Source organism: Saccoglossus kowalevskii, chromosome 3 (genome assembly GCF_978046115.1).
Source record: "Saccoglossus kowalevskii chromosome 3, keSacKowa6.1, whole genome shotgun sequence".
In the NCBI taxonomy this organism is placed as follows: domain Eukaryota; kingdom Metazoa; phylum Hemichordata; class Enteropneusta; family Harrimaniidae; genus Saccoglossus; species Saccoglossus kowalevskii.
The window spans coordinates 40,725,664-40,736,999 of NC_140643.1; the positions used below are offsets into that span (position 1 = coordinate 40,725,664).

Consider the following 11,336-nt stretch of genomic DNA (forward strand, 5'->3'; position numbering starts at 1 on the left):
ATCGCCACATTAATTGTCCGTCTAATTTACCGACACTGTATTCATTTCATTCAGAAAGATTCACGTTCACGGATAGTACGCCGCAATGCTCGAGAGTAATGACTTATCCCAGCCAAATACCGTTCACTTATAACGTAATTATTAAAACAATTATAAAGGTCTTAACCATTCTCATTTATACGTAGCGACAATCAGCAGCAACCTGATGCCTGTCGACAAATAGACATTTGTCACCAACGTCTAACGTATACAACGTTTGAAAAAAGAAACAACTTAAAATTTTACTCCAAAACCTCGCCCTCTTGCGTCAGTACTCTCAATAATTAAAGCGGGATGGAAAAAAAGAAATCAAAAGTAGGTATATATCTAGTGATGCTGCCGTAGATGGCGATATTGTGGTCGTGTACTAAGATATCATGAACACAACAATGAAAGAAATAAAAGAACAAGAATTCCTGGTAATGACCTAATTCTCGGAAATTCTATGTAAATACAGAAACCATGTTTAAATACAGCAATTACATCGCTGATTAATAGGGAAATACCAGACTAACCGAAGTAAGTGTCCGCTTACAAATGAGATGACGTCAATTGTTTTATTTGTAATTTGGCAAATAAATTTATTTCTCTCAGCATCTATGCCACCCAAAATGATTCCTGGGAGAATTATATAGTTTAATTATGTTGAAATACAAACGGATTTTATGTTTGCTTTTATGGGACTGGACTCAGCCGAAGGTCAACGACTCGAGAATAAAACTGGCGTAGAGTACCAGGATGTATATGTATATGAAACTGGTGACGTAGTTATCGATACTAGCCTAGCACGGCATTCACCCACACCACAGCTTTACAGACGGTTACGATCAGAGAACGATCGACGGGGTGTGAATGCGGACGGGGTAAGTAGAGTAATGTGTATTACACGTAGTGTATCCGCTATGCTCAGACCATATTGTTGAACAGGTTAACATGAAAGCGGTTCCGGTATACCTTTGTGCTACGGAAGTCAGTCTACGTCCAATCCACGCAGTTTGAGGGAATGACGCCAGAACCTCATATCATGTGTTCATGTACATTTCTACGTACCCGCCATATTAACATACCATACTTACGCTTAACACGTTTTTATGCGATAAGCTATGTTCCTGGTAGTATAGGTGAGATCATGATATCGAAAACCGGCGTTATCTGCAGAGTGGTGAAATTGAACTAGTGTAGTATGCGGAGGGGAGTTTTTATGTTTCCTTCCTGTGAGATATTTATACCATTTATTAATTGAAATGTAATAAGTTCATTTATATCATTTATGTTATACAAAACCGACCGTTATTTGCATAACCTTTGTCATCAACAGCGCCATCTACGATAAATGAAAGCCGTCTTTCGTATAACTGGCGGAGGATATTGGGTGTAGCCAAATTTAAGTCCGCGTAAATTATTAACACTGTGAATTTTCTGTACCATCGACTACGGTCATGTGACCATATATTTACATCAAACATTGCGCAATTCCAACCTTCCCACCGGCTAAGGCCATACACGTATATGTATACTGTAAATTGTCCGAACGCTGAATGGCATACGTGTAGATAAAAAACTAAATTAAAACGCGTACAAGCGGAAACACGTGACCACAACACGAAGTCATCGTATACTAGTACTGTAATTTGCGTTCTTTTAATGGCTCTAAAACTTCCTTGTGCGAAGTATTTAAAATAATAAAACACGGAAGTTGCTCCTTATAATCGAAACAGCTAAATTGAAAATATGGTAATCACCCACTTTCTATAACTGTTCATATTCATAATATAGTCTGTAAAGTTCTATGTAACTTATAGAGTCCGGATTTACACTCGATAACACCCCAAGTTCCACCGCCAAGCGAGTTGTTTATTAACTACAACACAATCAATCACAGAAAATATTGTATTGTATCATTATTGGGGTTATTTGGCGAAAATGACACAATTGTGTGCACATAGTTATTTTTCAGTGAATAGCTGATAAAATGACACAATTGTGTGCACATAGTTATTTTTCAGTGAATAGCTGATAAAATGACACAATTGTGTGCACATAGTTATTTTTCAGTGAATAGCTGATAAAATGACACAATTGTGTGCACATAGTTATTTTTCAGTGAATAGCTGATAAAATGACACAATTGTGTGCACATAGTTATTTTTCAGTGAATAGCTGATAAAATGACACAATTGTGTGCACATAGTTATTTTTCAGTGAATAGCTGATAAAATGACACAATTGTGTGCACATAGTTATTTTTCAGTGAATAGCTGATAAAATGACACAATTGTGTGCATAGTTATTTTTCAGTGAATAGCTGATAAAATGACACAATTGTGTGCACATAGTTATTTTTCAGTGAATAGCTGATAAAATGACACAATTGTGTGCACATAGTTATTTTTCAGTGAATAGCTGATAAAATGACACAATTGTGTGCACATAGTTATTTTTCAGTGAATAGCTGATAAAATGACACAATTGTGTGCACATAGTTATTTTTCAGTGAATAGCTGATAAAATGACACAATTGTGTGCACATAGTTATTTTTCAGTGAATAGCTGATAAAATGACACAATTGTGTGCACATAGTTATTTTTCAGTGAATAGCTGATAAAATGACACAATTGTGTGCACATAGTTATTTTTCAGTGAATAGCTGATAAAATGACACAATTGTGTGCACATAGTTATTTTTCAGTGAATAGCTGATAAAATGACACAATTGTGTGCACATAGTTATTTTTCAGTGAATAGCTGATAAAATGACACAATTGTGTGCACATAGTTATTTTTCAGTGAATAGCTGATAAAATGACACAATTGTGTGCACATAGTTATTTTTCAGTGAATAGCTGATAAAATGACACAATTGTGTGCACATAGTTATTTTTCAGTGAATAGCTGATACTCATGAAATTACATTTACCAACGTTTTGTTTTTCGTGAACATAATACCCAGATAATATTATAAAGAATTCTACGGTGACTTGGTGGACAGTAACCAACCAGACACCATCATTTTGTTACATTTGCCTTATTTTTTCTCTTCTCATTGTTATGTTTTGTTCACAGTTTAGAAACTACATAATTTCTTCAAAGATGAATAATATACCTCGTACAAAAAGGTTCAGTGGCAATGGTACAGCTTTAGAATTCCACGACAAGAGCATTTCTCACAGCATTTTGGATGGTCTGCTAGAGTTTTATCGACAGAATGATCTCTGTGATTTGGTCCTGACTGTTAGCGGTTACGAATACCCTTGTCATCGTAGCGTATTGTCTTGTGTAAGCCCTTACTTCAAAGCCATGTTCACAAGCGGCATGCAGGAATGTAAAACCACAAAAGTACCTTTAAATGACGTCGATCCTGTCGCTCTCAGGGCAATATTGGATTATATATACACCTCTGACATCACTAGTAAGCAAATAACACCGAATAAACGGCAAGGTAAAGACTATGTCTAATTATAGTAAATACGTACTGCGTGCGTGACTCGAACCGGCGCTCGCGTACGGCACCTAATCGCCTAGCTTCACGCCACTACACGTCTTCCCCTCGGCCACCGGGCATCCCCAAAAAAGGATGCTTAATAACCGAGCTTATTACGTGCAGAGAACGTGAAACCCGTCCACGCGATACGCGCCACACAGCATGGCCAGAATGCGGCAAAGGCCTTCAGATCTGGCTGTAGTAGGATGGTGAAAGTAATGGTACAGCATTTTAACAGTGAATAAGTACTGAGAAATAATTTTTAAACTCATAGTTGCTGTCGACATAGGAAGTTAAGTAAGCAAATAACACCGAATAAACGGCAAGGTAAAGACTATGTCTAATTATAGTAAATACGTACTGCGTGCGTGACTCGAACCGGCGCTCGCGTACGGCACCTAATTGCCTAGCTTCACGCCACTACACGTCTTCCCCTCGGCCACCGGGCATCCCCAAAAAAGGATGCTTAATAACCGAGCTTATTACGTGCAGAGAACGTGAAACCCGTCCACGCGATACGCGCCACACAGCATGGCCAGAATGCGGCAAAGGCCTTCAGATCTGGCTGTAGTAGGATGGTGAAAGTAATGGTACAGCATTTTAACAGTGAATAAGTACTGAGAAATAATTTTTAAACTCATAGTTGCTGTCGACATAGGAAGTTAAGTAAGCAAATAACACCGAATAAACGGCAAGGTAAAGACTATGTCTAATTATAGTAAATACGTACTGCGTGCGTGACTCGAACCGGCGCTCGCGTACGGCACCTAATCGCCTAGCTTCACGCCACTACACGTCTTCCCCTCGGCCACCGGGCATCCCCAAAAAAGGATGCTTAATAACCGAGCTTATTACGTGCAGAGAACGTGAAACCCGTCCACGCGATACGCGCCACACAGCATGGCCAGAATGCGGCAAAGGCCTTCAGATCTGGCTGTAGTAGGATGGTGAAAGTAATGGTACAGCATTTTAACAGTGAATAAGTACTGAGAAATAATTTTTAAACTCATAGTTGCTGTCGACATAGGAAGTTAAGTAAGCAAATAACACCGAATAAACGGCAAGGTAAAGACTATGTCTAATTATAGTAAATACGTACTGCGTGCGTGACTCGAACCGGCGCTCGCGTACGGCACCTAATCGCCTAGCTTCACGCCACTACACGTCTTCCCCTCGGCCACCGGGCATCCCCAAAAAAGGATGCTTAATAACCGAGCTTATTACGTGCAGAGAACGTGAAACCCGTCCACGCGATACGCGCCACACAGCATGGCCAGAATGCGGCAAAGGCCTTCAGATCTGGCTGTAGTAGGATGGTGAAAGTAATGGTACAGCATTTTAACAGTGAATAAGTACTGAGAAATAATTTTTAAACTCATAGTTGCTGTCGACATAGGAAGTTAAGTAAGCAAATAACACCGAATAAACGGCAAGGTAAAGACTATGTCTAATTATAGTAAATTCGAGTCACGCACGCAGTACGTATTTACTATAATTAGACATAGTCTTTACCTTGCCGTTTATTCGGTGTTATTTGCTTACTTAACTTCCTATGTCGACAGCAACTATGAGTTTAAAAATTATTTCTCAGTACTTATTCACTGTTAAAATGCTGTACCATTACTTTCACCATCCTACTACAGCCAGATCTGAAGGCCTTTGCCGCATTCTGGCCATGCTGTGTGGCGCGTATCGCGTGGACGGGTTTCACGTTCTCTGCACGTAATAAGCTCGGTTATTAAGCATCCTTTTTTGGGGATGCCCGGTGGCCGAGGGGAAGACGTGTAGTGGCGTGAAGCTAGGCGATTAGGTGCCGTACGCGAGCGCCGGTTCGAGTCACGCACGCAGTACGTATTTACTATAATTAGACATAGTCTTTACCTTGCCGTTTATTCGGTGTTATTTGCTTACTTAACTTCCTATGTCGACAGCAACTATGAGTTTAAAAATTATTTCTCAGTACTTATTCACTGTTAAAATGCTGTACCATTACTTTCACCATCCTACTACAGCCAGATCTGAAGGCCTTTGCCGCATTCTGGCCATGCTGTGTGGCGCGTATCGCGTGGACGGGTTTCACGTTCTCTGCACGTAATAAGCTCGGTTATTAAGCATCCTTTTTTGGGTAAGCAAATAACACCGAATAAACGGCAAGGTAAAGACTATGTCTAATTATAGTAAATACGTACTGCGTGCGTGACTCGAACCGGCGCTCGCGTACGGCACCTAATCGCCTAGCTTCACGCCACTACACGTCTTCCCCTCGGCCACCGGGCATCCCCAAAAAAGGATGCTTAATAACCGAGCTTAATAATAACCGTCGACAGCAACTATGAGTTTATCCTTTTTTGGGGATGCCCGGTGGCCGAGGGGAAGACGTGTAGTGGCGTGAAGCTAGGCGATTAGGTGCCGTACGCGAGCGCCGGTTCGAGTCACGCACGCAGTACGTATTTACTATAATTAGACATAGTCTTTACCTTGCCGTTTATTCGGTGTTATTTGCTTACTTAACTTCCTATGTCGACAGCAACTATGAGTTTAAAAATTATTTCTCAGTACTTATTCACTGTTAAAATGCTGTACCATTACTTTCACCATCCTACTACAGCCAGATCTGAAGGCCTTTGCCGCATTCTGGCCATGCTGTGTGGCGCGTATCGCGTGGACGGGTTTCACGTTCTCTGCACGTAATAAGCTCGGTTATTAAGCATCCTTTTTTGGGGATGCCCGGTGGCCGAGGGGAAGACGTGTAGTGGCGTGAAGCTAGGCGATTAGGTGCCGTACGCGAGCGCCGGTTCGAGTCACGCACGCAGTACGTATTTACTATAATTAGACATAGTCTTTACCTTGCCGTTTATTCGGTGTTATTTGCTTACTTAACTTCCTATGTCGACAGCAACTATGAGTTTCTGACATCACTATAAATCAAGATAACGCCCAACAATTGCTGCACGCGTCTAGTATGTTTCAAATGCAGACGCTGTTCCAGGTATGCTGCTCGTTCCTGAAGACTCAACTAAACTCGAACAACTGCTTCGGTATACTTAAACTGGCGGATACGTACACCTGTACAAACTTGAACAACGTCACCATTGATTACATTCTGCATAATTTCTGCGATATTTGTAAGAACGAGGAGTTCATGGAGTTGAGCAAGGACGCTCTAATCAAGTACTTATCTGATCGCGATCTAGTGGTAGAAGATGAAGAGTTGCTATGCAACGCACTAATTAGATGGATCGAGTACAACAAGGAGGAGAGGACCAAGCATGTTGCGAGACTCTTGAGATTTGTCAATGTTGCTAAACTAGAGAGACGGTACATCGACAGACTCCTCACGGAGATCGACACCGTGAAGAACGTAGAGCGTGCTCAACAAATTTTAGAATGTACCCCGAAAACGTTTCGTGGCCATGACGCAACTGACTCTAGGTACAGTAATGTTATGATTCTCAGCTCACCTGGGAATGTACAGGGCAGTCTGGAGTTGTTCGACTACGACGCGATTAAAAAGACGCTCATACCGTATGGTGTGGTGAAAGATATCACGATAGAAGGTCATATGTCATCGGTGGCCCTGGTAGATGGTTACAGAACATGCCTTCTCAACGGACAGGATTCGATATGGTACGTGGAAGGGACGAAAAAAGGATGGGTTAAGACACGCCAAAACGTGGAACACTACGGTGGCACTGTGGTGAACATTGATGAACAATTGTACGTCATTGAGAATAGCGCCACCTCAGCCGATATACTTACTATGAAAAGTTCGAAATGTAGCCATGGTGACTGGCAAGTTGTTACTAGGATACCAGATGGTTGTTGCGATTCCGGCATTGTTGTGTTGAATGGGAGGATTTTCATTATTGGGGGCAATCAGGGCTGTGTGGCTTATAACCAGTGCTACGATCTCCGTGCACGCACATGGACAAAATTAAAACCTGCTCCTAGATTGTTCAGTGAATGTCCCGCTGTCGCTTTGAATGGGTTCATTTATATTCTTGGTATCTACTCCACGGAGAAGAAGACCAATAACGAAGTATGGAGATACGATCCAGACATCGATGACTGGTGCCAAGTTGCCGACTTATCCGTCCCGGGCCCTCAGATTGGGGCAGTTGCATGCAACGGAGAGATACTTTCCTTCTGTACAAGCAAAGCGGAACCCGAAGATACACCCATATCACACGTGGAGGACGTTCCTGGACCTAGCCTGCAAACAAGTACATCTATCACCACGTCGTCTGGGACTGTCTACGCGACAGCCGATGACTTCTACCGATCAATTATGGGGACATCGACAGAAAAGAACAGTAAACGACAACTGCATATTCAACGCTATGACTTCTCACACAATATATGGTACAGTGATCAATGCGATACACACTGTATCAACGCGCCCGACCATGGCATGTGCTTCTTGCCTTACAAACACTATAAAACGGTCAAAGTACTGATGGAAAAAGGACTAGAACACCTATGAAGAAAACGGTTGTTTGGAAGAGAATGAATTCCCCAACATATAGAATGTGTTTTACTAAAATTATTCCACTCCTGGACCAATACAATATATTATCATGAACTCACAATTGTTTCATGTGGACGGCCAAGAACGAACCATTTTATAGAGACTATACGCCACAACAGACGACGAACTTGGTGGTACACTGAATGACCTTTTGTCAGATCTGAATATTTGATTGCATGTGTATCCATAACTGGCACTGTGGATGAACAGTTAGTACTTTTAATAATGACTGAAATTGACAATACCACCACGTGAAGCTTGATATTGTCACTGTATACAGAAAGTGATATTCATATAAGATATTGTGTAGTGACTTCACCATAGATCCCATCTTCCAAACACCGGAGCTTTCCGATATATCGAAAAAAAATGTTAATACCGTGAAGCAGTGATTTTAACACAATCGCAATACGTACTCGTGGTCACTGTCATTAGTACCGATTGTCACAGGAATACTCGACCGTCCAATTTTCATATTTACCTTTCTATTTTCGGATGTTTTGTTTTATGCAGTACCAATAAGTTTATTTAATTCACAATTGTTTTTTCTTTCATTCTGTATTTTTATACTATAAGACAATGTTCTTTTTACGCGATAGACTTAACGATTAATATGCGTTTTTTGATTGATTGGAGATCAACATTGTCATACCACCAATACAAGAAACATGTACGTATGTTTTCAACAAGTTTTCAAAAGATAATTACATTCCTGTAATGATACGTTTAATATCATTCAGAGTGTTAAATTTAGTTCATTTCGAAAAGCGTCCATGTTGCGTTTTGAAGTCATGCTTTTCTCTGAACGTGCGCCCTCTATAGTCAAAAGTAACAAATACGTGACGATATCTTTCCCTGACATGCGTGGATACGTTGATGGTAATGTCAATACATTTCATAACGTATTTTGTTATGTAATAAAGCTACTATTACTATTACCCTGAACGTAACAGAGACATCGTTCATATTTGTTCATTCATGCTTAGTCGGTGACGCTCCCTTATTTAGGCTAGGAGGTATTTAATTCTTCTGATTTTTGAGATTTTAGAGTTAGATGAATTATTAGTAATAACGTTGTTATCGTAGGTTCAGGACTGTCAAAATGTGTTGACAAAGACAAAGCTATCGAATATTTGCGCCCTCTATAGTCAAAAGTAACTCTGTATAATAAGTTTGAAGACCAGTAATAACACTTTGATCCCAGAATTAAATGCACTTTCAACGTTGATGGACGATTTTAACCAAACTACACAGATCTGATTGGTCAAGATATTCAGTTTCACACATCTTAAAAAGATAGCGACTATTGTCACCAGTGATGTGCATTTTTGTGGCTGTACGCCATTTTTAACGAAAGTTGGTTATACGTGCGAGATTTCAGCTCTGTTAAAATCATGTTCTACGTTTTCGATAAAATGAACCTCATCAACATTACACTTAATTGTATTCTGTTTATATTAACGTAGGAAATGGCATAGCAATTTCGATGGTTTCATATACCGGCTGCCTGCATAGAAATGCAATATTTGATGTTTTTGTGTCGAAATCTAGAACTTAATACAATGAAATTATTGTCATAAACGTTGTAGTTTGTAATTAGAACGAGACTCAGGTTTTAGAATAAATGTGGGTAGCAACCGCAAGCGTGTTTGGTCAAAATTGTTTGTTTGAAAACAATTGTAGATTGTTAGTGATTGTTTAAAACAAAGCATTGCGTTTATGAGTAGCTAACACTGCGGGACATCGGGATGTTCTTTTGCGCCACGTCCTAACGGCACCCACCTGTCCCGTGGTGTTTCCTACCACTGATTTACCACAAACTTTATTGAACAGTCTAGCGCCCTCGACGACTTAGTATCGGCCTCTATTGTACATCTTTCCTGTGTCACAACGATTTCTCTACATCTTCTCGGTTGTGACGAGATGTCATTATAGTATATAGTACATGAATATATTCAAATACGCCAACACGTGTCAGGGTAGCCATCCTCATACACTGTTATCCTAGGCAAAACGTTGACTACGTGATATAATTGTGCGGAGTTGGCGCCGATTCGAGGCTTGTTAATGGTTAAGATGAATCTAAAGCCGAGATGCAGGATGCCTGTGGTAAACTGCACACGACTACGCGATTTGATTGAATACGATCAATAAGTAATATGTGAATATTCCTTTAGAATGCATTGGACTTTTTAGCGTTCCAAGATCAGATTCAAACAAAATAGTTTTTGATTTATTCCATATTGTCTGGATTTATCGTATTTCCTTTTGACGATCGATTATGGAAGCCCAAGACACAATCATCCCCTAAGCTCATTAGCTAATTGCTTGTGAGGAGTCTTCGTACTCACGTGACCCATCAATCTATCAAATACATGTACATTGATCTTGCGAATCCAGAGCACACGGAGTAGTTATAATGAAGACGATTATTACATTGTTAACATGACAGTTATGACAGGAGAATGGGTCAATATTTTGATGAGCAGTTAATAAATATATGGTATGAATACGGCGTTTACTAGTGAACCACACTAACTGACACGAAGTAGGTCACCATGCTAACGTCGCTTATACCGTTATTCTAACTGTGTATTGTTAAAATGGTAGAGGGTTTCCATAACAACAAACATGATAAAATGGAGATAAAATGTGGCTCCCGAACTTTTTTTTCCCTTATCTACGACAAGCTACTAGTAAAATAATTAAAATGGTATTTTAAACAGAATAACGATGCAGTGCTAATCCGGATTAGGATGATACACATAATTCCGAATATAAATGCTGCTTTTATTATTTTGCATATATAATTGTTGATGTAATGTATAGCCCATAATAGGAAATGGTTGGTAGAAGTGAAACCAATCTTAGAAAGTGAGAAGTATAGTTGGCGTCACTTATCACGGAGGTCAATCAGCAGGGAGGGTGTAATTATTTACGGGCCACTGTGCTGTCAATCTAGCTATACAAATGCACAGCTTGTGTCACTCGGTAACTATCAAAAATTAATGCAATTTGAATTTACAATCGGCTTATTTGCGTGAACTTATAATAAAGGCATGCTGGTGAGTAGCGCATCTATTCCGTCGAACTTGCATGACAACGCGGACATAGCCGGCAGCTACTACTGGGCGCGAATTGGTGCGTATCTTTTATCTTGGAATTATGTATTGATCTCGGGTATTTAATCAATCACGACACGATCGATAGAAATCAGTTTAATGGTAAGGAATAAATTGGGTGTAGTATTAGTGTTATCGAATGGGTCGTCCTACTGAATGTTGACA

The 11,336-nt window shown here is 40.1% G+C and overlaps 2 protein-coding genes across 2 annotated transcripts; both read left to right on the plus strand.

The window, feature by feature from the left end:
* Positions 1 to 716: 716 nt before the first annotated feature.
* On the plus strand, positions 717 to 3,496 carry LOC100370550 (kelch-like protein 8). The gene is made up of 2 exons (XM_078008212.2): positions 717 to 902; positions 3,104 to 3,496. Exons 1-2 carry the CDS (start codon positions 717 to 719, stop codon positions 3,494 to 3,496), a joined length of 579 nt encoding a protein of 192 aa, XP_077864338.2.
* Positions 3,497 to 6,483: 2,987 nt separating this feature from the next.
* On the plus strand, positions 6,484 to 8,004 carry LOC146747981 (ectoderm-neural cortex protein 1-like). Its single transcript, XM_085497504.1, has one exon. The coding sequence runs from the start codon at positions 6,484 to 6,486 to the stop codon at positions 8,002 to 8,004; it is 1,521 nt and encodes a 506-aa protein (XP_085353630.1).
* The last annotated feature ends 3,332 nt before the right edge of the window (positions 8,005 to 11,336 follow it).

Excerpts from the sequence above, each read along its gene's own strand:
- LOC100370550 (XM_078008212.2), top strand. The coding sequence starts at position 717 with ATGGGACTGGACTCAGCCGAAGGTCAACGACTCGAGAATAAAACTGGC. Across the intron at positions 903-3,103 it reads GGGGTGTGAATGCGGACGGG|TTTAGAAACTACATAATTTC; the intron begins GTAAGTAGAGTA and ends TTTTGTTCACAG.
- LOC146747981 (XM_085497504.1), top strand. The coding sequence starts at position 6,484 with ATGTTTCAAATGCAGACGCTGTTCCAGGTATGCTGCTCGTTCCTGAAG.